Raw genomic sequence first — 27,963 nt, 5'->3', positions numbered from 1 at the left:
GATTAAATTCTATAACTGAGAGCAGCTATGGAAAACTGAAATTTAGAACATTAATGTGAATCCATCCTTGTGACAGGATGTCATCCATGCTTGTATTTTCTGTGCTTATACATACATTGGTATTCAACATTGTACAGTTACTCCATGACCGTTTGGACAGTTTTCATGAACATATTCAGTCCATGAAATATGCTCTGTGTAAGAGCAGTATTTCCCAGGCTGAATGCTACTCCCGTGACATGGACTCACAGCATTATAATGATTTATAATGCTGTGAATTCCAGTCTGACTGGCTAATGAATAGTACTCAAGGCATTATGTGAGTACAGTTCAGAAGATCCAAGGTCGGGCTGGAACCCACTGCATTATAAATCATAATAATGCTGCCAGTTCGTGTCACAGGAGCAGTGTTCAGCCTGGGAAGTAATGCTCTCCCACTGACTGCATTTCACGGATTGAATATGCTCATGTGAAATTGCCCTTATATTCCATTAAAAAAAGATAGTAAAGTAAATGGAAAATAATTGTTTGCAGCACTGTATTTAGTTCTTTGAATTATAGGGAGCAACAGTTTACACAGTGACCATGACTACAGCTGATGACAGAGATAAAAATCTTGAGTGTCCTGTAAATAAAACAATCTAATATATAAAGATGAGTGTATGTGTGTATGTATGTGTATGTCTGCTAAAGGAATCTGCACCATCACATTTACAATCACAAAATTTGGCACATCAGGTATCCGGGAAGGTTTTAGACTGGGTCTCAGCTATCTAGCACGTACTGTTGCTGAGATATTCCCGAAAAATGCTAATATGGCACATCACATTACCTACATTAGCCAATAGAAGCTCGCAGGCCCTTAGTCTCCACATATACACAGTTTTACTCCAGGTTTCCATAATAACCCAGCCATTTTTCTTCACTTTTGCAGGTCAGCTTTAAAGGGGCAGGGCTCTATGGATGACACAAGGGAGTGGAGTGCTGTGGAGGTCACAGTTCAGGGGGCAGGTAGGGTGGCCATTCAGGCTACCCTCAAAACATGGACTTAAAACCATGCCCCCAGGTCCCGCTAAGCCACTCCCCTGATCCAGTTAGGCAACGCCCCTCCCACTTCACAGCCGACAGGGATTGAAAAAAATGAAGGTAATAATCAACTTCTGTCAGCTGCAGCGGTGGGAGGGATGGTAACTTTCCCCCTGCAGCTCACGCTCAGACAGCACAGTGCTGCTGTCTGAGAGTGAGCTGTTCAAAAGGACATCCCTACGTGAAATAATCCCAAAAAATGCATTAGCCAATAGAAGCCTGGTCACATGACCCTTATCAGCCAATAGAAGCTTGCAGGCCCTTAGTCTCCACATACACGCGGTTTTACACCAGGTTTCTATAACAACCCAGCCATTTTTCCTCAGTGCTGTAGGTCAGCTTTAAAGGGGCAGGGCACTGTGGATGACACTGTTAAGGGAGCGGTGTGCTGTGGAGGTCATAGTTTCGGGGCAGGTAGGGTGTCCATTCAGGCCACCCTCAAAAGATGGACTTAAAACCCCGCCACCCGGGTCCCGCTAAGCCATGCCCCTGATCCGGTTAGGTCACTCCCCTCCCACTCACTGTTAAGGGGGTGGGGTCTTGTGATGGTTTTTAACATTTTAAGGGAACAGTGCTCTGCAGAGGTCACTGTTTAGGGCGCTGGTTATTGTGGAAATCACTATTAACGAGACGGGGTACTGTGGAGGTCACTAATAAAGGGTCGGCTGCTGTGGAGGTCACTGTTAAAGGGGCGGGGTACTCTAGATGTCACTGTTTTAGTGGATACTGTCGATATCTTAACGACACACACAAACATTAAATGAAATAGATTAAATATACCCATGTGAAGCCGGGTCCTTCTCCTAGTACATTGCATAATACAGCAAAACAGAATGAATAAGTACCTAAAAAGTGTCTTAGTAATTGATTGTTAAACACTCTGAAGAACACATCATCATCCAAAATGAATCTGAATTGATATCGATTGGTAATTCCTGATTAATAGCATGGATGCAACAATTGTAGATTATTTTAGTTGATTGTTCTTGTGGTCTCCTTTGCCTTTGAAAGTTATTTAGGAAGTCTTTGTAGCAAATGTAATGCGAATGAATGTTCAATACACATCCTACAAGTCACAGTCCAGCACACCACATTATCAAGGCAAACACATCATTTATTTTACAGCATGATGTATAAAGATTATATTTGCCAATGCAAACAATTCTAGAGCTTATTAAACATTCCCAATTCAAACCAGATCAACTGCCACATTCAACATCACCAGTCATAAATTGTCCTGGGTCATCTACTTGTGAGATATTATGGAGATGTTCTGACCTGAGATAGGACTGACCTTCCAAATTTGCACATTAGGTCCATTACCTTATGCTGACCCAAAATACAATATGCCTTGGGTAATGGAATCTGATTATAATTGCTTGCAACACACCCCTTTTGTGTTACCTAAACAGAATGAGAGGGAGTGGAAGAGAAAGAGGGTGAAGAGGAGGAAGATATGAAGGACTGGGCTGCCTCCCTGTGCTTAGCTCTTCTTAACCTGGGCAGAGTCAAGGAGGCAGTGACATCAGCAGGCTAACAGAATAAGGTGGGTGAGCAGCAGCAGGCACAGAGTGGACTTTACAGAGCCAGGAGACAAGGCTGTGCCTGCAGCAGCAGCACCTAGTCACCATGCAGAGGTCCCCGCTGGAGAAAGCCAACATCTTCTCCAAACTCTTCTTCAGGTATGTGTCTGGAAAGTGAGAGGGCATGGCAGCATTCCTGTACTTGCTGGCACTGCCTGGTGTGACAGGGCAGCACAGTGCAGCAGGTACCTGAGACTTCTTTGTGAAACACACTTCTTGCTTTCACCACAAGCACTTACCTGAGTAAATGAACAGGGGAGAAAAGCTATCTGGCAGTGAAAGCTCCTTTCTGTGAGAGATATCAGACGACTTCTGTAAAAAGCTCATGGTGCACCTGCAGTAACAATAACCCAGAGGACAACAATGGCAGTAGAATACTCCAGGCTGGCATTATGTAAAGCACAGGCTGGCATTAAGTACAACACATAAGTAACCTTTGCTGTTTTTTTATTTCTTGCTGGTCTGATCTTTCAGATATAAGGAAAAACCTTGGAATAAGAGAACTTTTAGATCTGACATTGTGTAAATGACAATACTGCAAGGAAGTGATCAATATGCAGAAAATTGAGAAGTCCAAAGAGTCACCTAGGGATAGTAATGTGGATGAAAGGATAATCTTGTTATTAATCAGAATTTGCTGCTGTGGTGTAGACGAGCAGCCCTATCATGTAGGCACTTCTAATGGCAGTGACAGGAGTTTCTCTGCCCATCCGGATTTACTGTCATAACACACAGCTGTATTTAGGGATAGCTTTCTTTTGTTTCTTGCATGGTGTTTGGAGAGTGTTTTATGATAATACATAATAGCCGCTTCCTTGTCCCGTTCTTAATTACATTATTTGTTGTCACTAGAGGGTTGTATAAATACTCGTATGTGTTGAATGTAATCACAGAAGACTTCCTCTGTATTAATGAACGTATTCAGACTAATTGGGGGGAATTTATCAGGAGGGGAAATTTAAAGTCCGTTTCGCTTGAGTCAGCGTTGGAGTACTTTATGCCAGATTTATCAAAAATCGCACATTATTTGATACATTTGTTTTAGCTTTAAATCTAACACTTTTGTCTAGAGAAGCTACTCCAGTTTTCTTCCTTTTTTTTTTTTTTTTTTTTTTGAGACTTTAAGAAAATCTCAGTGATAAATCTGGAGTGAAACTCATTAACATAGCTAACCATGCCCACTTTCTCACCTACATTTCAAAACTGGAGTAAGTGGTGTAAAAATGCTAAATGTCACAAGTGAACCCAAAAAGTCGCAAAAGAATCCAGAAGTCTGGAGTGAAGGCATGGTAAATCAGGGCCAATGTCCCAGGGTGTCAGGAAGTGCACATCTTCCATTTTTTGACCCACTCCTGTTTATGGCTTGAAAATGCTAGCTAAAATGTGCTCATGCGCTTCATGCCGCCGCTGCTGTACAGTAATACACTCGTATAGATCATACGAGTATTACTGTAGTGCATGGCGGCATGAAGCGCACGGCGTCACAGCAACCAATGACGCCGTGCGCTCCTGCTCTGAACAGGAATCCAGCCCGGCATACCACGGACCGCTCTCGGTAGCGGAACACGGCCGTGTGCATTCGGCCTTATAGTCAGTCCGTCACATTAGCAGTTTAGAAAATAACATGTGCTCTTTTATTATAGTGATATTTATATGAAACCATGGCAGTTGAAAGCTCAGCTGTAAAACCAGTGGTGTTCAGGCAGGTAGCTCAGATATAAACATAGGGGGACATTTATGAAATCTGAAACACCAGGTTTTTGGTGTGGAAATTTCACACGTGGAGATTTGCGCAAAATTTTACTGCGCCTTTCTGAAGTGGAGTGAAAATTTGGTGAGGATTTCAGAGTAGATCGCTTTTATGTCACATTTATCAAGTGCGAATTTTCAAAAAGCCGTAACTCCAGCCCAGGTATCCCCCAAGTGTACTTTAACTGAAATAGGCGCATCTACATTGCACTTTCGGCAAATGTATTAATACCATGTGCAATATTTATAAATTTGGAGCCGGTGTGTACTGCAACTCCAATCTACAAACTAACCTCAAATAAGCCTAGAATGATAAATACCCCCAATACTCCCCATGAATGTACTCCCTAGGAGAGGTTAACTTTTACAACTGACTATTTTTTTTCAGGGGTTGCAGTTTTGGCATCTCTCTTAGGGCTTGTTCACACGACCGTTGGTGTCCCGTTCCCGTATTGCGGACCGCATTTGCGGATCCACAATACACGGGCACTGCTCCGTTGTCATTCCGGACCATGGATGCAGACCCATTCATTTCAATGGGTCCACAAATCCGGAGATGCGGAACGGTACGGAATGGAACACTACGGACGCACTATGGAGTGCTTTCTGGGGTTCCATGTCTCCGCACTGCAAAAATATAGAACATCTTTTTGCGGAACGGAGGGATCGCGGACTTATTCAAGTGAATGGGTCTGCGATCCCCATGCGCCTGCCCCATGGAAGGTTCCCGTGCATTGTGGACCGCAATTTGCGGTTGACAGCACGCGCATGGGACACCAACGGTCGTGTGAACAAGCCCTTATTCTGTTTCAGAATTAGATCACTGGCACACGTCACAACTGTGCTGTGTTTATTGGTGCCTTTTTGGGTGTGCTGGTTCCGTTAATGTAATTTAAGTCAGCTGTGTGTTTTCCCTTTGCTGATAGAAAATGCACCATAAATGCAGGTATGTTGTTTTTTTATGCATTTTTGTGCCCCATCCAAAAAGCAGAACAGTCACAACGTGTGGCAACACCCCTATAGTTTATTGTCTACTTAGCACATCATATTCCTAACACATGTACATATGAATAGGTCATATGGTATCAGTAGCCAGATCAAACTAATAGTAGATCCAACAATTCAATGGATCTAAAAATGTTAGTAATAGTGCTCATCATTAACTGCGTCATAAAGTGTAATATTTGCAAGATTGGTACAACTAATTCCACTGTGCAAGAGGTACCTGGCAGCTGCTCAGCATTTCAGCATTTCATGGATGCGTATTATTACCATGCCTAATAACCAAGCCAAATTTGCTTCCTAAATGGGATAATCTGTTTTTAGAATGAAGCTGCCCTGGAGATCCACTAGTTGCTGAAGTCTTGACTTTTTTAACCCATCAAGGTCTGTTGTCATTGGCAAGGGAAGTTGAGGGAAACCACTCATTCTCCCTGCAGTGACCACTACAGGCAAAGTATAGTATTACATGGAGCTTATTGAAAGCATTTCAATATATGATTTTCGATGAATCTGCCAAAGTGGGAGCTTCTCTGTTCAGTGGTTCTCCAGGTAAACACTACAGGGGAAGTATAATGTCACATGGAGCCTAATAAAATCACGTGATTGTGGGGATTCTGCCAAAGTGGGAGCTTCTCTGTTCAGTGGTGCTGCAGGTGAACACTACAAGGGGAAGTATAATGTCACATGGAGCCTAATAAAATCACGTGATTGTGGGGATTCTGCCAAAGTGGGAGCTTCTCTGTTCAGTGGTGCTCCATGTGAACACTACAGGGGAAGTATAATGTCACATGGAGCCTAATAAAATCACGTGATTGTGGGGATTCTGCCAAAGTGGGAGCTTCTCTGTTCAGTGGTTCTCCAGGTAAACACTACAGGGGAAGTATAATGTCACATGGAGCCTAATAAAATCACGTGATTGTGGGGATTCTGCCAAAGTGGGAGCTTCTCTGTTCAGTGGTGCTGCAGGTGAACACTACAGGGGAAGTATAATGTCACATGGAGCCTAATAAAATCACGTAATTTTGGGGATTCTGCCAAAGTGGGAGCTTCTCTGTTCAGTAGTGCTCCAGGTGAACACTACAGGGGAAGTATAATGTCACATGGAGCCTAATAAAATCACAAGATTGTGGTGAATCTGCCAAAGTTGGAGCTTCTCTGTTCAGTGGTGCTCCAGGTAAACACTACAGGGGAAGTATAATGTCACATGGAGCCTAATAAAATCACATGATTGTGGGGATTCTGCCAAAGTGGGAGCTTCTCTGTTCAGTGGTGCTCCAGGTGAACACTACAGGGGAAGTATAGTGTTACATGGAGCCTAATAAAATCACAAGATTGTGGTGAATCTGCCAAAGTTGGTGCATCTCTGTTCCGTAGTGCTCTAGGTGAACACTACAGGGGAAGTATAGTGTTACATGGAGCCTAATAAAATCACAAGATTGTGGTGAATCTGCCAAAGTTGGTGCATCTCTGTTCCGCAGTGCTCTAGGTGAACACTACAGGGGAAGTATAGTGTTACATGGAGCCTAATAAAATCACGTGATTGTGGGGATTCTGCCAAAGTGGGAGCTTCTCTGTTCAGTGGTGCTCCAGGTGAACACTACAGGGGAAGTATAGTGTTACATGGAGCCTAATAAAATCACGTGATTGTGGGGATTCTGCCAAAGTGGGAGCTTCTCTGTTCAGTGGTGCTCCAGGTGAACACTACAGGGGAAGTATAGTGTTACATGGAGCCTAATAAAATCACGTGATTGTGGGGATTCTGCCAAAGTGGGAGCTTCTCTGTTCAGTGGTGCTCCAGGTGAACACTACAGGGGAAGTATAGTGTTACATGGAGCCTAATAAAATCACGTGATTGTGGGGATTCTGCCAAAGTGGGAGCTTCTCTGTTCAGTGGTGCTCCAGGTGAACACTACAGGGGAAGTATAGTGTTACATGGAGCCTAATAAAATCACATGATTGTGGTGATTCTGCCAAAGTTGGTGCATCTCTGTTCCGTAGTGCTCTAGGTGAACACTACAGGGGAAGTATAGTGTTACATGGAGCCTAATAAAATCACGTGATTGTGGTGATTCTGCCAAAGTGGGAGCTTCTCTGTTCAGTGGTTCTCCAGGTGAACACTACAAGGGGAAGTATAATGTCACATGGAGCCTAATAAAATCACGTGATTGTGGTGATTCTCCATAGTGGGAGCTTCTCTTTTTAGTAGAGATCCTGGGTGGAGTAATCATTGGCTACAATTGTCTGAAAGACTTTTAAATTCGCTGCACCTTGAACTGGAGAAGAGCCACTCAGATGTGTAGAATGGGAAGACAGACATGCATCACTCATTACACTAAAGGGAATCTGTCAGCAGATTCCATGCCCATAGAAAATAAAAGATCACATCAGAGCATATCACAGCAGCCAATATTCACCTATTCTGTGTATTTGTTTATAAAAATGGTTGGATGGTTTTCTGTATATCATTTTTTTAAACCACTTGATATATTCTACTTCCGCTTTGTTTGGACTTTTAGCACAGTTGACAGTCTCGCTTTACTCTCTCAGTCAAGCCATCTGGTGAGACAGGGGAGAAGGTATATGACTTAATTATAGTATTACACGTTACATTAATCAATGTAATGCTCTTCTGTAAGAATCTTTATCTCGGCCCATGAAGAGAAAAATATAGCTGTTATAATGTTATCCCAACTATAGATTGACTGTTATCATGAGGATTACTATGCAGATAACATTTTAATAATGAATTAACTGTCTATTTAGAAAGCTGATGATCGAGGCAGTTGTACAGGCCAATAATCAAGGCAATCATCAGGAAAAAGTGTTCCTAGGAACACTCATTCTTGATAATTGCCCTGTGTAAAGGTATCGCCGATCACTTAATAAAGCCTCTTTTATTGGGTAAAAGCACTGCATTAGGGTTCGCTTGTTCCCTTACAGAAGAGATAATTGCTGAATGTAAGTGCTGCACTCACCTTTGATAACCAGGCAATAATCGGGACTAACCAGTTAGTTCACAATAATTGCCTGCTCAGTTGGCCCATTTAAAGTGGCCTTTATCATTTGTGCTGACTGCTTGGGCAGAGAAGGATTCCACCAAATTCTAATTTTTGGAAAAATATGGGTCAATTTTTTATTCCATAAAACTGATTTGCTCATCTCTACTTAGTTGACAGAATTTTAGCTGACAGTAAAGAACTGTAGCGACCAGTGTCAGGCAGCTGCCACCAAGGACAATAAGGATGCATCAAACAGGGCATATATGCACGTGACATAAGCATAGTTCTACCACTTTACAGATTACTAGTCATAACTCACGTCGAGTATTGTGCATAGTTTTTGGCACCAGAGCACAAGAAAAACATAGACCTTTATTTGGATGAAAGTTGGCCAATTAAAGTAACAAATGGAATGAATGGGCTACAGTACCCCTAAAGATCATCAAAATTAGGGTTATTTAGTTTAGAAAACGACCGTGAGGAATGAAATAATAGCTAATGTATGTATAAATATATTGAAGGTTAATAGTGGGATCTCTCCCATGATGTATTTATACCCAGGACTGTAATGATAACGAGGGACATCCTCTATGTCTGGAGGAAAAAAGGTTTCTATACCAAGAAGAGGAAACTTTACTGTAAGGAGTTTAAAAGGGGCCTGGATCTATTTCTGGATCTTACTAGCATTATTACCAGATTGACAAATTTGGAAACAATTATTTTCCTTAAATGAGGAAAATTTACTTCTACCTCATAGCATTTGTTTGCCTTCCTCTGGATCAATGTTGCAGAATAACAGGCTGTACTGTTAAAAAACAGGCTAAACTGTTTTTTTATTCTTATCCCAGGGACTTTAAAGATGGTGCCTGCTAACAAGCAGAGCGGGCACCATAACCGCCAAGTGCCTGCTATTTTAAACAGCAGACCCCCGGGATTAATGTCCGTGATTGGTGGTAACGCCACTTGCAGACTTTTAATCCTTTAGATGCCATGGTCAAACATGACCATAGCATCTGTACCAGCAAAAACCCAGATGTGCGGGTTTGCTCCGGCTTCTCCTGGCAAAGATTGTAAGAGTCGGATGCAGTGTGCAGCAGACTCTGTCCTCCTGAATGACAAGAGGATGCTGCCCATTTGTTCCTGTAGAGCCCCTGCCTGTGGCAGGGCTTCATAGGAATACAATGTATTTCTCATACAATGCATTAGCATTGGAGTGTATGAGAGAAGCAATCTGATGATTAGTTGTTATAGTTCCCTATGGGGAAAAAAAAAGTTTTTAAAAATAAAAAATATAAAAATGTAAATCACCCCCTTTCCCCAAAATGTAAATAAAAATACATAAACAAAAAAAAATACAAATCACGGGCATCGCCGCATACAAAAACGCCCGTACTATTAAAATATAAAAATATTTATCCAATATGGCAAACGTCGATACAGGAGAAAAAGTCTAAATGGCCGGTTTTCAGTTTTTTGGTCACTTCACCTCCCACAAAAAATTTAATAAAAAGTGATCAAAAAGTCATATACACCCCAGTGGTATCAAAGAAAAGTACAGATCACCCCACAAAAAATGAGCCTTCACACAGCTCCGTACTCACCCTACTAAACTGGAGAATGAAAGTAACAGGTCATTTTTACCGTATATGGAACAGCGCAAAAACAAAACCCATAAAACTGTTGTGGAATTGCAATTTTTTCCAATTTCACCCCATTAAAAAAAAAAATTCCCAGCTTCCCACTACATTGTATGCAATATTAAATGGTGGAATTAGAAAGTACAACTTGTCCCACAACAAACAAGCCTTCATGTGGCTCTGTGAACGGAAAAATAAAAAAGTTATGGCAGGGAGTGAAAAACAAAAACGAAAAAAACTCCAGGGCTGAAAGGAATAAAGGGGTGGGCTGTCTGAGTTCATAAAAAATCTTGGACAAGCTCTCCAATAGCCTAAAATAAAAAAAGCATACTAAATTCACCCTTGTCACTCATCTCAGTGCTGTTTTCTTTGTCACTGGTCTGGTCTTTCTATCTCTCTTGTCGGTTCTCCTGCAGTGGTGATGTGGTGGTTGCTGTCCCCATAACATCACTGTGCATATCATTGGACAACCCCTTTATAATACTTACCTCACTTATCCCCTGGGGCTGCTGTTACTATAGTCCATGGGTACCCCCAGTGGTCCACTTCCTGTCTCAAATGGCAGGCAATGACTGGGAACGGCACTGTCAATAATTGGTTGCTGAGATGACCTGCCTTAGCTAGGGATTGGCTGAGTGGCATTCAAAGCCATTTCCAACTGTGCAGAGGCAGTAGGAAGAGGAGAGCAGCAGGAACCTCAACACTGTTCCAACATCAGCTGGAATACCTCTTTTAAAACTATCTTACTATATAAAAATATTTTTAATTTCACAGATATTTTTTTTGCTCATCAGACATACCTTGGCCGGGGAGGCAGCAGAGCGGAGGGGTAGTTCCGGCTGCAACAGTTCCTCACATAAATCACAATGGCAGTGCTCACACTGATGCTGCCTAGGGCTTATCAGTGGCAGGAGGGCGCACCTTTTCTCCTCTTGGGGCATACCCTGGCGTTTGGTATGGGTGCAAGGCAGGAGATGTAGGTGCTGTGGCCAGTGAAAGGTGCTGGAGTCTGTAACCAGGTAATTGAGGGGCCCTTGGTATTATGCGTTTGGTATGGGTGCAAGGCAGGAGATGTAGGTGCTGTGGCCAGTGAATGGTGCTGGAGTCTGTAACCAGGCTAGTTTTTTACTAAAGTGCAGAGCAGGGGTTGTAGTACATCCAACAGTATTGAACACAGTTCCAAACAATTCACAGTGCAAATCTTCCCAGATAGCGATGTATGGATATAAGCAAGGATGGGGGTTGTAGTACCCCTTTCCTATATCTCTCCTTAGTCTCGCTCTCTCTCTCTCTCTCTGCAGAATCTAAGGCTGGCAATAAGGTTCTTGCACACTTGTCTGTAATACCCTGGTTGAGGAGAACAGGATAAGGATACAGCCAGCCAGGACCGTGTCAAAATATAGAAGGGCTTATTGGCAATGTCCCACTCAGTGCAGTGAATACCTTACTGACTGACTCCAATGCTTGACCATGCAGATTCCTGACCTTCTAGTTCTTTCTTTCTCTTTTTTTACTGTACATAGAAATTGTGTTCTTGTTGCAAACTCTAAGGAGTGGGAACATGTATATCCTCCTCCTAAGCTAACACTAGAGATAACTGACTAGTAGCAGACCCAAGTCTATCTTCTAGCTTCCTACAAGGTCAGTGTCAGCGTGATTAACCCTGACTAATCCATACAAAACTATATGAGTTTAATTACAATAAACCAAAACATTACATTGAACCAAATAACTGTAAATAATAATAAGCTATTTTGCAAGTTCCCTATTCTGGGGTACGGCTGATACCTATTCTCAAATTATTCTTGATTATCAATTTTAGACAACATTCTTATAATAATAATGAACTCCAAGAATATTCCTAAAGGCTTACACAGTGTTAATAGAAGGGAATAACATTAAAAAAATACTAACGCACCTTGACCACTTTCATACCGCCAAAGTAAAAGTGGAAAATGATAACGACTTAACTAGCAACCCATTCCATCACTTAGATCTAGTGGACATTTTTTCATCTGGGTGATCAGTATCTATTATGCCCATATGCCTGTGCCTTCTATATTTGGGGCAATATTTAACTAACAGTGACACCAAACTGATAGTCAAAAGGATTACAGCAAAGAGAAACCCCCAATTTCTGTTTATTAATTATAAAATGAAATTAAAATATGTAAAACTGCCCATATACATAAGGTAAAAGTGATCCAAAATGGCCATTTCAGCGTCCATCACTGAGAATTATGTGCAAACAATCATTTGTAGTGGCCAGAAGCAGACTACTGTCGAAAATGTGATGGCAGGCTGGATTTTTTGGTTCCTAAAGAAAACTTCTGTCAAACCCACTCGGTTTAAAAAAAAAAAAAAAATATCCCTGATCTGCTACTTTCACACTTGCATTGTTGTTCTCCGGTATTGAGATCCGACAGAGGATCTCAATACTGGAAAAAAAACATTTCCATTTGGAAACGGATCCGTTCAGGATGCATTAGGATGTCTTCCATTCTGTCAACATTCCGTTTTGTGACTGGACACAAAACCACTGCAAGCTGCAAAAAACGGATCCGTCAATGAAAACAATGTAAGTCAATAGTGATGGATACTTTTTTTAAGACTTTTAATGTTTTTAGTAACGGATCGTTTTCTTTCCGTTTTAATTTCACACAACTGCACCCTAACGGAATGGATGCATCCTGATGTGGAAAATCAAAACGGATCCATTTAATTCTGTTATTGAGATCCTCTGCTGGATCTCAATACCAGAATTAACAACATACACACACAGTGTGCTGTCCGCATCCGCTTTACCGGTCCGCGGCCCCGAACTTCCAGCAGTGGGCAAGAATAGGAATCCTCTATTAAGTGTCGGCGATGTGCGGCATCAGTGTTTTGCGGTCCACAATATGCGGACTGCAAAACACTACGGACGTCTGAATGGACCCTAATAAGACAAGTTATATCCTTCAGCAGAACGGAAATATGGAAACGGAATGCAAACGGAGTACCTTACGTTTTTTTTGCGGAACCATCGAAATTAATGGTTCCATATACAGACTGCAAACGGAATCCGCAAAAACGGAACGGAAATGGAAAAAATAAAATTTGTGTGCAAGAAGCCTAAAGCAGCAGTATAACAGAAATTTGGATCCCCAATTAGTGCAGCAAGGTGTAATAGAATTGCTCCTATTACCCAAACTGTACACTCTCCTAGTGCACCCTGATCTCCTTTTATAGTGTCGATAATTCCTCCCTATCCTTTCCCTACACCTTGACTAATCTTTCCCTGTACTTGTAAATAGTTTTCTCAGCACAATAAAGTATTTTCTAGCACTGTCCCTAGCGCCTGCTGACATCTCTCCCTGCACTAAGCACACTGAAAAAAATCGCAGAATCCAAGATGGCTATTTATAGGGCTGTGACATCACAGGGCTGGCTGCTGATTGGCTGCATGCATGGCACTGTGGGTGATCCCTCGTTCCCAGAGTTCTTTGCTCCATTTCTTAACAAACGCAACAGCCATTTTAGAAAAAATTTGATTTGTTACCACGAAGTATGAGGAAATTTGGATTCGGTGCGAATTGAATTGTTTTTAAAATTCGGATCGAATTCCACTTAGTCAACTTCGATTCGCTCATCTCTAGTAATATTATATGTATGGCCTGCGTAAGGCTAATATTGATTAAAGAGGACCTTTCATCTGTTTAGCCCCAGTCAAATTAGGGTCCCACCTTATACGGCAGTCCCCTAAAAACTTTAGTTTTTTTTTTTCAAAGACACTGCACCGCTCATAGCCAGGAAGGCGCTCATTCTCCCTGGCTATGATCGGTGCGCTCTGATTGGATGCGCTCAAAGCCAGGGAAAAGAGAACTGCTTCAGTCTCTCTGCCTAGTATAACCAAGTCGGCTAATAAGAATATAAGGCGCCAAAAGAATAGTGCGATAAAACCCTAAAATCTATCACCCATCTATCAGCATTTTGTGATAAGAGGCTCACAATCATGTAGTTATTTTGCACAGTCCTGCCCTATAATTGTTTTTCCGTATAACTGGAGGTACACTTTAAAGCACATTATGACACTTGAAGGCACTTACTGTATACCAATTGTTTTTGATTATTCAGTTTCCTGCTTCTTTTTCTAACTCGTATGTAGTCTTTTTTTAGTAACTAATGACTCAGATTCTCTGTTTATTTCATAGTGACACAGACTGGCACACAAAGCACAGGACGTCATTACTATGTAAGGGCTCGTTCACACGACCGGATGTCTTTTTCAGTGTCTTGCGGGCCGTTTTTTCCGGATCCGTTTTTCCTTTTTTTTCTGGCGGAACGCCCTGGAACAGCGTTCCGCCACCTATTTTGACTCGCCCAGCCCCCCTCATGGGCATCCGCCCGCCGCCGCAAACAAAATAACCCAGTTGTGAACAAGAGAAAATCCTCTGTGATTCTGCGATCCTCTCCGGTCTCCGTACTCACAAACTCAGTAGCAGGCAGGCCGGGCGGCAGCGCAACTCACTGACATCACGCGCCTGCTCCACCTGCTTCATTCATAAAGTGGGAGGAGTAGGCGCGTGACGTCAGTGAGTTGCGCTGCCGCCCGGCCTGCCTGCTACTGAGTTTGTGAGTACAGAGACAGAGGGAGAGGATCGCAGACTCGCAGAGGATTTCTCTTGTTGTTTAATGGATAATGCCTATTTTTGCCTACATAATGCGGCATTAATCTGTTATTAAATTAATAATGCCTCAATATTACAGTAACAGTGAGCAGGGCCCGGTGTAATACAGTGACTGCACCGGGCCCCGCTGCCATTACAAGTTCAAGTTCAACACCAGATGCCGGCCCCCGGACCCTGTATTGGGGATTTACCTCCCAGGGACAGTGACTGTTATGGGGGGATCTGTGGATGACACATATATAGCATAAGGTGCTATATGTAAGTGTCACCCACAGATCCCCCCCACAACAGTGTCACCCACAGATCTCCCCACAACAGTGCCATCCACAGAGCCCCCATAACAATGTCATCCACAGATCCCCCATAACAATGTCATCCACAGATCCCCCATAACAATGTCATCCACAGATCCCCCACAACAGTGTCACCCACAGATCCCCACAACCACAACAGTGCCATCCACAGAGCCCGCATAACCATAACAGTGCCATCCACAGAGCCTCCATAACAATGTCATCCACAGATCCCCCATAACAATGTCATCCACAGATCCCCCATAACAGTATCATCCACAGAGCCCCCATAACAATGTCATCCACAGATCCCCCACAACAGTGTCACCCACAGATCCCCCCACAACAGTGTCACCCACAGATCCCCCCACAACAGTGTCATCCACAGATCCCCCATAACAATGTCATCCACAGATTCCCCCATAACAATGTCATCCACAGATCCCCCATAACAGTATCATCAACAGAGCCCCCATAACAATGTCATCCACAGATCCCCCACAACAGTGTCACCCACAGATCCCCCCCACAACAGTGTCACCCATAGATCCCCCCACAACAGTGTCACCCACAGATCTCCCCCCCCACAACGGTGTCATCCACAGATCCCCACAGCCACAACAGTGCCATCCACAGAGCCCCCCATACATTTACTTTTATAGCCCCCCCCCCCAAATTTTACTTGCATCCCTGTTCTCTAAAGGGGCGGTTTTAGGGGGCGGTCCTAGGGGTGGGTAGGGGCATGGCTGGGGGGGGTGAGTTCCACTACCTTTTCTCTGAGAAAAAAAGCCCTGCACATTGGTCAACAATAACCAGAAAGTGGACAACTCCTTTCAGCATTACACAGTGTACAATCAAATCAATAGGTTTTCTATATAATGCATGACAAAACAGGTCCTCTGCTCTTTGTAACCATTCTTGAGAGATCATCTTTTGTATAACTATATTCTGCGCCATCCCTTTATTATGCCTACATTTATGAAAGAATTGCCAGCAGGTTGAAATTAAAGGATTTGTCCAGGATTTTACAAGTGATGACCTACCCTGAGGATAAGCCATCATTATCTGATTGGTGGAGGCCTGACACCATCCACTACAGAGATCTATTGACTGTGTAGTGGATAGAGCTGGTTACCGCATTGCTGCTTCCATACACTTCAATGAGAACTCTGCAGTAACCACCTCCATCCACCACACAGTGGATGGGGCTGTGTAGTTCTGGTATATCCCACATAGGAGGATTCTTCAAAGCTTTTACACCATAAGGCCTCTTTCACACGGGCGTCATGTTTTTTGCCCGGATAAGAGGCGGGTGCGTTGCGGGAAAATGCGCGATTTTTCCGCGCGAGTGCAAAACATTGTAATGCGTTTTGCACTCGTGTGAGAAAAATCGCGCATGTTTGGTACCCAAACCCGAACTTCTTCACAGAAGTTCGGGCTTGGGATTGATGTTCTGAAGATTGTATTATTTTCCCTTATAACATGGTTATAAGGGAAAATAATAGCATTCTGACTACAGAATGCATAGTATAACAGGGCTGGAAGGGTTAAAAAAATAAAAAAGTTAACTCACCTTCTCCTCTTGATCGCGTAGTTCCCGGTCTGTTCTTTGCTAGCTGTGGGCTAAACGACCTGTGGTGACGTCAGATCACATGCTCCAATCACATGGTCCATCACCGTGGTGATGGAGCATGTGATCTGACATCACCACAGGTCCTTTAGCCCACAGCTAGCAAAGAACAGACCGGGAACTACGCGAACAAGAGGATAAGGTGAGTTAACTTTTTTATTTTTTTAACCCTTCCAGCACTATTATACTATACATTCTGTAGTCAGAATGCTATTATTTTCCCTTATAACCATGTTATAAGGGAAAATAATACAGTGAATAGACTGTCACCTAGAACCCATGCGTGAAAATCGCACCACATCCGCACTTGCTTGCGGATGCTTGCGATTTTCACGCAACCCCATTCACTTCTATGGGGCCTGCGTTGCGTGGATTATCGCACCGCAACGCACAAAGAGGAGCATGCTGCGATTTTCACGCAACGCATAAGTGATGCGTGAAAATCACCGCTCATGTGAACAGCCCCATAGAAATGAATGGGTCAGGATTCAGTGCGGGTGCAATGCGTTCAACCCACGCATCGCACCCGCGCGGAATACTCGCTCGTGTTAAAGGGGCCTAATAAGTGGCATAAAAAAGTTTTTGGCACACAACAGAAACTACCATAACTTAATGCTCAAGGGGTAGACTTGAGTCTCTGCAGCACGGCAGGGCACGGATGTGCAGGCATCTGTCTCTTAATAAATTAGGCACATCTTACTCCAGCGCAGAGAGATCAAGACTGGCTTTCCCATATGTCAGTCTCGATCTCCCTACTCTAGAGTAAGATGTGCCTAATTTATTGATGAATGTACCCACAAAGGTACCAATAAAAACTACAGCTCCTTCCACTTTTTATCCCAAAAATTGCAGAATTGCAAATCAAACCCCTTAACACAGACCCCAGAAAAAATATAGATCCCAAATGATCCCCTCCAAACAAATGAAGTCCCAGACCAAACTATCAAAATCAATACAGACCCAGAACCTCTGAACAAATACAGACCCCTGTAATCTGACAGGTAGCACAGGTAGTGAAAGTCACCCTTCTCTGCAGAAAATCTCTGTTTCTTCATAGTTAAATGTTGCAACAGGTAAACAGGCAGTAAAATCACACTAATCTCTCTGGGTGCACATGTAATTATAACTGCCTTGCAACAGCTTGGGCAGATTGCCTATTTCACAGGTCATAGTGAGAAAAAAAACAGCACTGCCATATTCCAAACTGGTCACTTTATTGGCAGAAAAAACATTCAAGCAATAAAAAAAAACATAACCTTCTTGACGCGTTTAGGGCACCCAGGCCCTTTGTCAGAACAATGGCATGATCATGAAAAACTGGAGTTAAAATTCATATTTGAAAATAGATTTACCTATCAAGAGAAGACACGTCATTAACAGGTGGGAGTAAACCTGGGGTTAAATTAGCTCCAGGGTAACAGGCATCTGTGGATGGAATGTGCTTCAACAGTTCATCAGCACAAGTGAATAGAACACTGTTCAGACACACAGGATGCATTATCAGCACCATTGAAAAGATACTAGAAATATAAATGGAAAATTAATATATGTATAATCTCCAACATCAATAATAATAAATAACATCCTGTCTTCTATCTAAACCTGTTGGAAATCTAGTCTCAAGCATAAAAATCCAAAAGGTTTCCCTTGCCAATAACTTTTTCCTGTGATCGCCCCCTCTGTTTGGTTTAGATACCCTTTCAATTCCACAGAAGGTGAAAAAAGATAAATCACCCAGGTGGACATAAAAAAAAATGTTCAGATACCACAGAGGCATTCAATGCCTTTTCATTTTTTGCATCGGATAAATGTTTATGAATCCTCGTTTTTAAGGTATTAGTAGTGCATCCCATGTACTGCAGTCTACAAAAGGTACAGCAGATGTGCTACACAACGTATTTCGTATTGCAATTAATAAGACGCTAAGAAACGCCTAGAGATTGAACAGTTACGTCTAGACCTCAGACATCATTTCTTTTGGAACCTTTATCAATAACAATGATGAGTTATGATCAACCACTACACTATAGAGCTATGTGTTAACCTACACAGAAATTTTAAATAAGTCTTCTGCTGCATAGGAATACTCACTACATCAGAAACTTCTATGAGGTTTTTCTGACACAGTTTAGCGTTCAGCTTTATAGTTGAGTGGATAAGGTCCTTGCCTCTAATGTACAAGAGGTTGGGAGTTCAAATCCTGGCAGAAACTTTGGAGAAATAGCTGCTAAATTACATTTCAATATTCAAATACACTGACTTAAGCACATGTGGTGTTTGGCCGAGCAGGCTCGATCAACACTAGTTCTAAGATATGCTCTTATATTAATTGCAATACAAAATATGTTGTGTACCTCATCTGATGCACCTCTTGTAGACTGAAGTACGTGATATGCACTACTAATATCTTAAAAATGAGGATTCGGAAACATTTATCCGATGCAAACAATAAAAAGGAATTGAATGTCTCTGCATTATCTCATGATTGTCTTGATGTCCACGGGGGTGATTTATCTTTTTTCACCTTCTGTGGAATTGAAAGGGTATCTAAACCATGTAGAGGGGGGCTACCACAGGAAAAAGTTATTGGCAAGGGAAACCTTTTGAATTTTTATGCTTGAGACAAAAATTTTCAATAGGTTTAAATAGGAGACAGGATGTTATTTATTATTATTGATGTTGGAGATTATACATACACTCACCTAAAGAATTATTAGGAACACCAAACTAATACGGTGTTGGACCCCCTTTTTCCTTCAGAACGGCCTTAATTCTATGTGGCATTGATTCAACAAGGTGCTGATAGCATTCTTTAGAAATGTTGGCCCATATTGATAGGATAGCATCTTGCAGTTGATGGAGATTTGAGGGATGCACATCCAGGGCATGAAGCTCCCGTTCCACCACATCCCAAATATGCTCTATTGGGTTGAGATCTGGTGACTGTGGGGGTCAGTTTAGTACAGTGAACTCATTGTCATGTTCAAGAAACTAATTTGAAATGATTCAAGCTTTGTGACATGGTGCATTATCCTGCTGGAAGTAGCCATCAGAGGATGGGTACATGGTGGTCATGAAGGGATGGACATGGTCAGAAACAATGCTCAAGTAGCCGGTGGCATTTAAACGATGGCCAATTGGCACTAAGGGGCCTAAAGTGTGCCCAGAAAACATCCCCCACACCATTACACCACCACCACCAGCCTGCACAGTGGTAACAAGGCATGATGGATACATGTTCTCATTCTGTTTACGCCAAATTCGGACTCTGTCATTTGAATGTCTCAACAGAAATCGAGACTCATCAGACCAGGCAACATTTTTCCAGTCTTCAACAGTCCAATTTTGGTGAGCTCATGCAAATTGTAGCCTCTTTTTCCTATTTGTAGTAGAGATTAGTGGGGTCTTCTGCTGTTGTAGCCCACCTTTCTTTCCCATTCTGACATTCAGTTTGGAGTTCAGGAGATTGTCTTGACCAGGACCACAACCCTACATGCATTGAAGCAACTGCTATGTGATTGGTTGACTAGATAATCGCATTAATGAGAAATAGAACAGGTGTTCCTAATAATTCTTTAGGTGAGTGTATATTAATTTACCATCTTTGTTTCTAGTATCTTTTCAATGGTGCTGATAATACATCCGGTGTGTGTCTGAACAGTGTTCTATTCACTTGTGCTGATACATTGTTGAAGCACATTCCATCCACAGATGCCTGTTACCCTGGAGCTAATTTAACACCAGGTTTACTCCCACCTGTTGATGACGTGTCTTCTCTTGATAGGTAAATCTATTTTCTAATATGTACATGTATTTTAACTCCAGTTTTTCATGATTATGCCATTCTTTTGACAAAGGGCCTGGGTGCCCGAAACACGTCAAGAAGGTTTTGTTTTTTTATTGCTTGTTTTTTTCTTCCAATAAAGTGACCAGTTTGGAATATGGCAGTGCTGTTATTTTTTCTCACCTACATTCAAGAGTCTCTGCTCACCGTGAGACGCTGACAGCCTTGTGGATATGTGGTTCTCTGATTGAGCTGGTAAGGGGGAGATTCCCCGTATCGTGTTTCATTTCACAGATCATGTTGCAAAAATGTTTTCACAGGTCTTGTACGGTATGTTCTAACTAGCAGCATGCAGCATACTTGTGTGAATGCCTACCCTCACATCATACTCAACTGTTTGGGGAGGATTGGGGCTGGATTAAATAGTCTCCAAAATACACAGAGATGGAAAATGCAGCCAACTACAGCTTTGCAGTTCCATTCTCTGGCTTGAGGACCTGCATAGATCTGTTTATATGACTTATATGCTGGTCCTTTAACATTGAAGGGGTTTTCTGAGATTTATTTTTACTGATGACCTATTCTCTGGATCGGTCATCAGAGAATTGATTGATTCTTTTCAGCCAACTGCTGGCTTCAGCGGTGACTTGTCTCTTGAGGTCACATCATCGTTGAAGCCAGCATTTAGCTGAAGAAGATCAGGTCACCATGCTTATGCTGGGGAGGAAGAAAATAAACCTCAGATCTGAAGATGGAGATGTAGGAGGACTGGGGTGACAGGGAGCAGGTAAGTATGAACCTTTCAGTATGGGTGGCAGGCTGCCAGCATCTGTTAGAAATTTTGTATTCCTGGACAACCCCTTTAAGGAACTATAGTGTGTAGAGTACCTTGGAAATATATTTTAGGGGCCATAGTAAAAGAGTTGACAGCCCTGGAGTGTTAAATGACCCTCGAAAGTCCATTTTTACTAAGTTGTAGTTTAATTTGAACAATGTAAACAACTATGACTAACATTGAGTTAGTGGTTTTCAGTTGCAAGTGGACTGCAAATCAACTCTTTAAATGGACACCAGTTATGGGAGACAGCTACAGTACTACAGCAGAAAACAGGTCATCACAACTACAAATCTCATGGAATTCATGAAAGGGGTTTGGTGTTTGCCATTATGGTACAGGATAGATCTTGACATTGTTGGTGACACCCCTACTGTCCTTTCATTAGATGATTCGATGAGCAGTGTAACCGGGGCTGACCTGCTCCAGAACTTCCTTGTCTTAAAGCTGCCCAAAGTCCTCTTCAACTGTGTCCATGGAGGCAGTCTTTTCTCCGTTCATGCAATAGTAAAGGGGTAACATATGGTCATGGTGTTGTGTTTTTGGTTCCTTGATATTGAGAATGAAGACCTTTGCTGTAACCCTGCTAGTTTTAAGTGAATTGGTGGTGGTGGACGAGGGGACTAATTGAAACTTTTGCCCTGGTTGAAGAGAAGCTTAGCTCTGCCAGTAAGCCATACTTCATCTTATGTGTCAAGGGGATAGTTTGGGGGTGGTAAAGCCACTATGTGTGTCTGATGAACTATCTTTCGTTTTAGTATACTGAATTTCAGTTAAGGATCACTCTTTCACTATATCTAAAACTGATGGTGAACACATGTTCTATGCATGGGGGCTCGTGAAATTTATTGGCAACTGAATATCCAGAATTTAAAAGCATTTTACCACCAGATTGATTTATGCCCTATCCATAGCATAGGTCATAAAATATTGGAGCAATTCGAGTTGTAAAGGCCTTACTGGTTTTATGAATAAGCTGCTTTTCAACCCATTTCCTATGACAGATTAGACAGTCTCCCCCTGGAGAAATTAAAAGGAATTATGGAAATTATCACATGAAAGCATTCATCATTCTCTATAAAACTCACTCTACATTTTTATTGCGGATGGCGCTAGAACTGCCAAGCTTTCAGGACTGGTGAGTGGTCCCACTGGTGAGATCCCCGCTGAATAATGTTTTATGATCTATCCTATCAATAAACTATAAAACTTTTTTGTATTGAAAAAACTTTAACTTTGCCTATTAATTGTGCAATCAAATTTTTAAAAAATTACATGTATTTTGAACCTAGGATAAATGTCAAATTATATTATGCCATACAGTTTGAGTACAAATAAGAAATAAACCTGTTGATAATTTACTTTTGCAGTAGCATTGTATGTATTGACCAATAAAACCCTGAGAGGCAGGAATTTTCCAATAATTGTGCATGTTGTGTATATATAGTGGGTATGTAGTTTAGGCTTTTAGGGCATTTAAAATGTTTTTTTTCTGAGTATTTTATACTTATGACCTATACACAGGATAGGTCATCAGTATCTGATCACTGTGGGTCCGACTCCCAGCACCCACAACAATTAGCTGTTCCTAGGCCAGTGACATCACATTCATCGGTCGTATGGCCTTGTCACAGCTCAGTCTCATTTAAGTGAACAGGGCTGAGCTGTGATACAAAGCACAGCTGCTATCCAATGCACTGAACTGAGCTTGGAAAGCTGCAAGGAGGCCGTGGCGCTCACAGGCCTCTTCAAAAAGCTGACCCTGAGGATAGGTCATCAGTATAAACCCCCTTTAAATTCTGAAGCAATGCTTCAGGTACTTTTCCTTTCTTATTTTCATTTATGTTAAGCCACATTTACACAGGCCAATGGGCAGGCCGATTATCTGGAACAAATGTTCCTATGAACGCTCGTTCTCGATAATCGACCCATGTAAAGGTGCCGCATATCACCCCATGAGCGTGTGAAACACTAAATCATTGGGTAAAATGATCTAAACAGCACTCTGCTGCCCTGGAACAATGATTTTGTATGGGGGTGAGCAATAGCAGCAGCGATCGCTCGTCCCCATACTGTGGAGGTGATCACTGTATGTAAATGCAGCTCTTCACCTACACTTAACGAGCAGCCGATTGTCGGGAAGGAACAATGCTCTCCTCTCAGTGCCTAAATGCAGCTTTTTTTGTGTGTGCATTATTAATAAACTAGCCTCAGAAATAAAAATATATGTGTAATCAAACAATCTACCTATGCATTTATAGTTTACTTGAAGATGGTATAATAAGGAATAATAGGAACAAGAGAAAAATTGTGTGGGGATGAAAAAGTCACAAACCCTTCCCCTGTAAGGAGGTGGTTATTTGCAGGAGTATAAGAGCCAACTGAGTCTCTTAACAAAACAATCCACTGATCTGCTTGGATGTTGTATCTTGACAAACTCACGATTCGTCAACAGTATGAACCAACAAACCTGATTGTTTGGCCATGTTGTAATTTGGACCTGTTGTAATTGGCAGATATCTGCAATTTGTTTTATCCGATTATTATTTTTTCTATTAACAAAAGAATCTTTGTTTGGTTTTTCATGCAGACCTATGGTGAATTGGTCAAACTACATTTGACTATAATTATAATTGTGAGGGTCAGGCATGAGAATTAAATGGAAGGGTTGACCGGTATGCATAATTCACAAGTTGGTTTAGATCATGCTAGCATAAAGCACACCCTTTCCCTTGTTTTGGTTCATCAGGATCAAAAAGGGTCAGCCATTGTGACCACCCTACGTCTTATTTGCCCTTGTGCGGTGCAGTTATATGTTCTAAAGCATTTTTTGGCTTGTATTAGTGGGATAAAGGGCCTTTAAGCCATTGTGTGGTGAAGTGAGAAAATGACAGCCCTTTTTCTCGTGTATTAGTGGCAAAAGTAAAATATATTTGCCGTTCAGCTATGCTGTTATATGTTCTAAAGCCCTTTTGTGGCGTGTATTAGTGGAAAAAGAAAAAATATATTTGCCGCTCAGCGGTGCAGTTATCTGTTGTAAAGCCTTTTGCGGCGCGTGTAAGCGGAAAAAGGCTGAGTTCACACTTGAGTTATTCGGTCAGTTTTGGCCCTGTAACTGCCCAAATGAGTGACATGTGCAGTGATTCTAAGAGTGATGCCTGTCATCTGCATGTCATACTGACTCACAGTATTATGTCACTACCAAAGCAGACTCCCTCTGCATGTTACAGCAAGACACCACTATAAAGGCTCTCAGCAGCCAGGAAATAACAGTTTTTTAACGAAATTTGCCTTGAACCGGTATCAAACCGATTTTTTTCATAAAATTCGGCGAACCGTCGGATCGAATTTTAAAATAATTAGCTCATCTCTAGTGGTGAGGTTAACCAAATTTTGCGAAAAAAAACAACAATCATCATGATTTGCAATATTTTAAGTACAAAAACTTGACATATTGGATAAATGTCAGCACCTAGGTTGTGTTACTGTACAGTATAAGGGTCCATTCACGTGCCTGTATTAATGGGTCCGCATCTGTTCCGTAATTTTGCAGAATGGGTGCAGACCTATTTATTTCAATGGGGCCCTATAAGATGCGGACAGCACACCGTGTGCTGTCCGCATCCGTTTTTATGATCCGCGGCCCCGCAAAAAAAAAAAAAATAGAGCTTGTCCTATTCTTGTCCGCAGCCAAATAGGCATTTCTATCACACGGCCGGTGTCCATGTTTTGCGGATCTGCTATTTGCGGGCGTGTGAATGGACCCTAAAAGCTTGTTTTTCCTCTGCGTCCAAACTGATATGATTATTGTATCCATGGGAATACAATAAACTTTGCAATGATTTTGACCCATTGTAAGCACCATGCAATACTATGTGCAACACCCCAACTGGGGCAGTAACCAGGTCAAGAGGTGGGATGTCTTTGAGCATGGCAGGGACCACTGTGCAATGAACAAGAGCAAGTGAGCAAGTATAAAAGACTGAAAGGTTCAAAACCTATTTAATGAATAAGCCAAAATTTTGATTGGGTTGAGATCAAAAGAAGTTCTGGTCCTGAGTTCTAGTGTACAATCAGCAATTTTAATAATGTTATGTAGTGTTCTTATAAGCAATGACATCACTGTCAAAATAGTCCCATTGCGTTCATTGTGGATACTGTTCCTTCAGTCCTAATTACTTGGTATGTGTCCCCCATATTCATGCGGAGTCAGCATTGTATGTACTGTAATATAATAGTTTTGTACAACAAGTGAAACATATGTGTTGGGAGCACACACTGGGCTCCTAGCTGAGCTCATCAAGACAAGGTCAGGGAGCAGCAGTACTTGAGATTCTTCATGCTTTGTCAAGGTTTTAGCACTTTTCATGAAGTTTATTAGGGTAGTGTAAACAATTGTGGATCATCAGATCATAGTAAATAAGCAAAAAATCTATGGGCAGTAAAGAAATGAAGCCATTGTGTTATGTATGTAACTACTAGAGCCTTTCTCCACCAAGCTTATGTGTAAACATATTCGTGAGGACACTAGTGACACGTCCATACAGTATGCAGCTATCCAAAATGCATTACCGGATTCAATACTTGATTTACTGAACTGGAAAAATGAATGGTGAGCGCTAAACCAAATCATTCTCAGGAAAATGCACCGTAGATTGCAAAGAACTATGTGGGAGATTTATCAAAGTGGTGTAAAGCAGAACTGGCTTAGTTGCCCATAGCAACCAATCAGATTCCACCTTTCATTTTTCACAGCTCCTTTGGAGAATGAAAGGTGGAATCTGATTGGTTGCTATGGGCAACTAAGCCAGTTCTACTTTACACCAGTTTGATAAATCTCCCCCTATATAAAGTATTTGCGATTCTCATCAGGCAAAATGTTTGGGAAAAATGTCCTGGCTTTGGATGAGATTCAATCCTATTTATATTACTAGAGGTACAGATTTAATATGTGAAGTAATGTTAAACGTGTTGTATGAGATTAAAAGAGCATGGCTCCAGAAACTGCGCATCCCAACAGCTGTGTCTTAAAGTGAAATCAATAAGGCTGCAATTCTACGCACATACAACGAGCAGAAGAGGCACTGAAGTTCAACAGGCTTGATCCATCTTTCCCCCAATAGCTGCCATTGGGGAGAGCTAGGTGGTCCCCATATACTGTAAATAGTTCACTGGTCATGCCAAATGGGCACAGTTTACTGGAGCTGGCAATACAAAATAACTTTTTTGCTTTACACTGGTGAAAGCTATGTCAGCTAGGGGCGGATAAAGTATATAATAGGCCAGGGGCAATTTACCCATTTAGGACCCCCTCCTTCCATTTTCCCCCACCATCCCCCTTTTGGGTGTCTGTCGTATGAAGCAGCAGGCACCCGGCGGTTATGGCGCCCGCTGCAGGCAACATGATTAAAATCCCGGCCAGTCGAGAAGTTGTTAGAGTTGTTAGATTAGAGAACTAGCCCTGACCCTTGTGGTCCCCCGCTGCTGACTTTAACCAATTTTGAGTATATACCACTTACAATGACTCTTTGTTTTCTGTCCCATACCCAGTTCTTTACCCATGTGCATATATTGTCTCCTAGCCCCTGCATGTGTAGTTTCAGCACAAGGCTCTTGTGTGGTGCAGTATCAGATGCTAGTTTTTGGACTAAATTCACATGCGATAACAAAACTAATGAAATCCATAAAAACATTATTTTTTTCAATTTTACCCCATTTGGAATTTTTTTTCCAGATCCCCACTGTATTTAATATTAAATGGTGGAATTAGAAAGTGCAACTTGTCCAGCAAAAAACAAGCCCTCATACGGTTATGTGAACGGAAAAATAAAAAAGGTATGGCCCCGGAAAGGCAGGGAGTAAAAAAGTAAAACTCAATAACAAAAAAATGTCAGTGGCTGAAAGGGTTAATGATCTTGTGAACAGGATTATGAGTACAGGGTCAGTTTTTACAGATGGCATAAGCTCTATACCAGGCATGGCCAACTTGAGGCTCTCCAGGTGTTGCAAAACTACAACCCCCAGCATGCCCAGACTGCCTACAGCTATCAGCCTACATTAGGGTATGGTGGGAGTTGTAGTTTTACAACAGCTGGAGGGCCGCAGGTTGAGAATGCCTGCTCTATAGGATACTTAAAGCACAGCTTATTAGAGGAAGACCTAGATAAGCTGGTGGCATGAGCAAGAATATGGCGGGTGGCTTTTAATGTTGATAAATAATACAACTGGGGACAACAGAACAAGAAAAGGACTTGGTTATTCTGCTTACAAGAAAGCTAAGCAGCAGTACTCAATGCTAGGCAGCAGATGTATAGAAAAAGGGATAAAAAAAAACTGTTATCTCAATGTAATATTACCCTTTTATAAATCCCTAGTAAGGCCACATTATGTATATGGGAATCGGTTTTGGGCCCAAAATGCTATAAAGGCTGGAAGGTCTCACTTATAATGAGATGCCTAATAGATTGGGCTGTTTCAGCTAGGAAAAAAGCTTAGAGGTGATCTGATTTAGTGTACATGTACAAATACATGTGTGGTCAGTACAAAGAACTAGCAAAGGATTTATTTCTTCCAAAGACTTTACCGAGGACCAGGGACGGTCTTCTACATGTGGAGGAAAGGCGATATAGATATCAATACAGGAAAGGATTCTTTACAGTTAGTCAAATTATGGAATTACCTATCCCAAGAGGAAG

The 27,963-nt window shown here is 41.9% G+C and overlaps 1 protein-coding gene across 1 annotated transcript in view; it reads left to right on the top strand.

Moving 5' to 3' along the window:
* Nucleotides 1–2,601: 2,601 nt before the first annotated feature.
* The window catches only part of CFTR (CF transmembrane conductance regulator), a 196,509-nt gene continuing 171,147 nt past the window's right edge, over nucleotides 2,602–27,963 (top strand). The window contains exon 1 of the mRNA XM_044280293.1: nucleotides 2,602–2,768. Within this exon, the coding sequence (XP_044136228.1) occupies nucleotides 2,716–2,768 (53 nt within the window). The 5' untranslated portion in view covers nucleotides 2,602–2,715. The remainder of the gene's footprint in view (nucleotides 2,769–27,963) is intronic.

Source organism: Bufo gargarizans, chromosome 2 (assembly GCF_014858855.1).
Source record: "Bufo gargarizans isolate SCDJY-AF-19 chromosome 2, ASM1485885v1, whole genome shotgun sequence".
Classification (NCBI taxonomy): Eukaryota; Metazoa; Chordata; class Amphibia; order Anura; family Bufonidae; genus Bufo; species Bufo gargarizans.
This window is presented reverse-complemented; position numbering and strand designations above follow the sequence as displayed.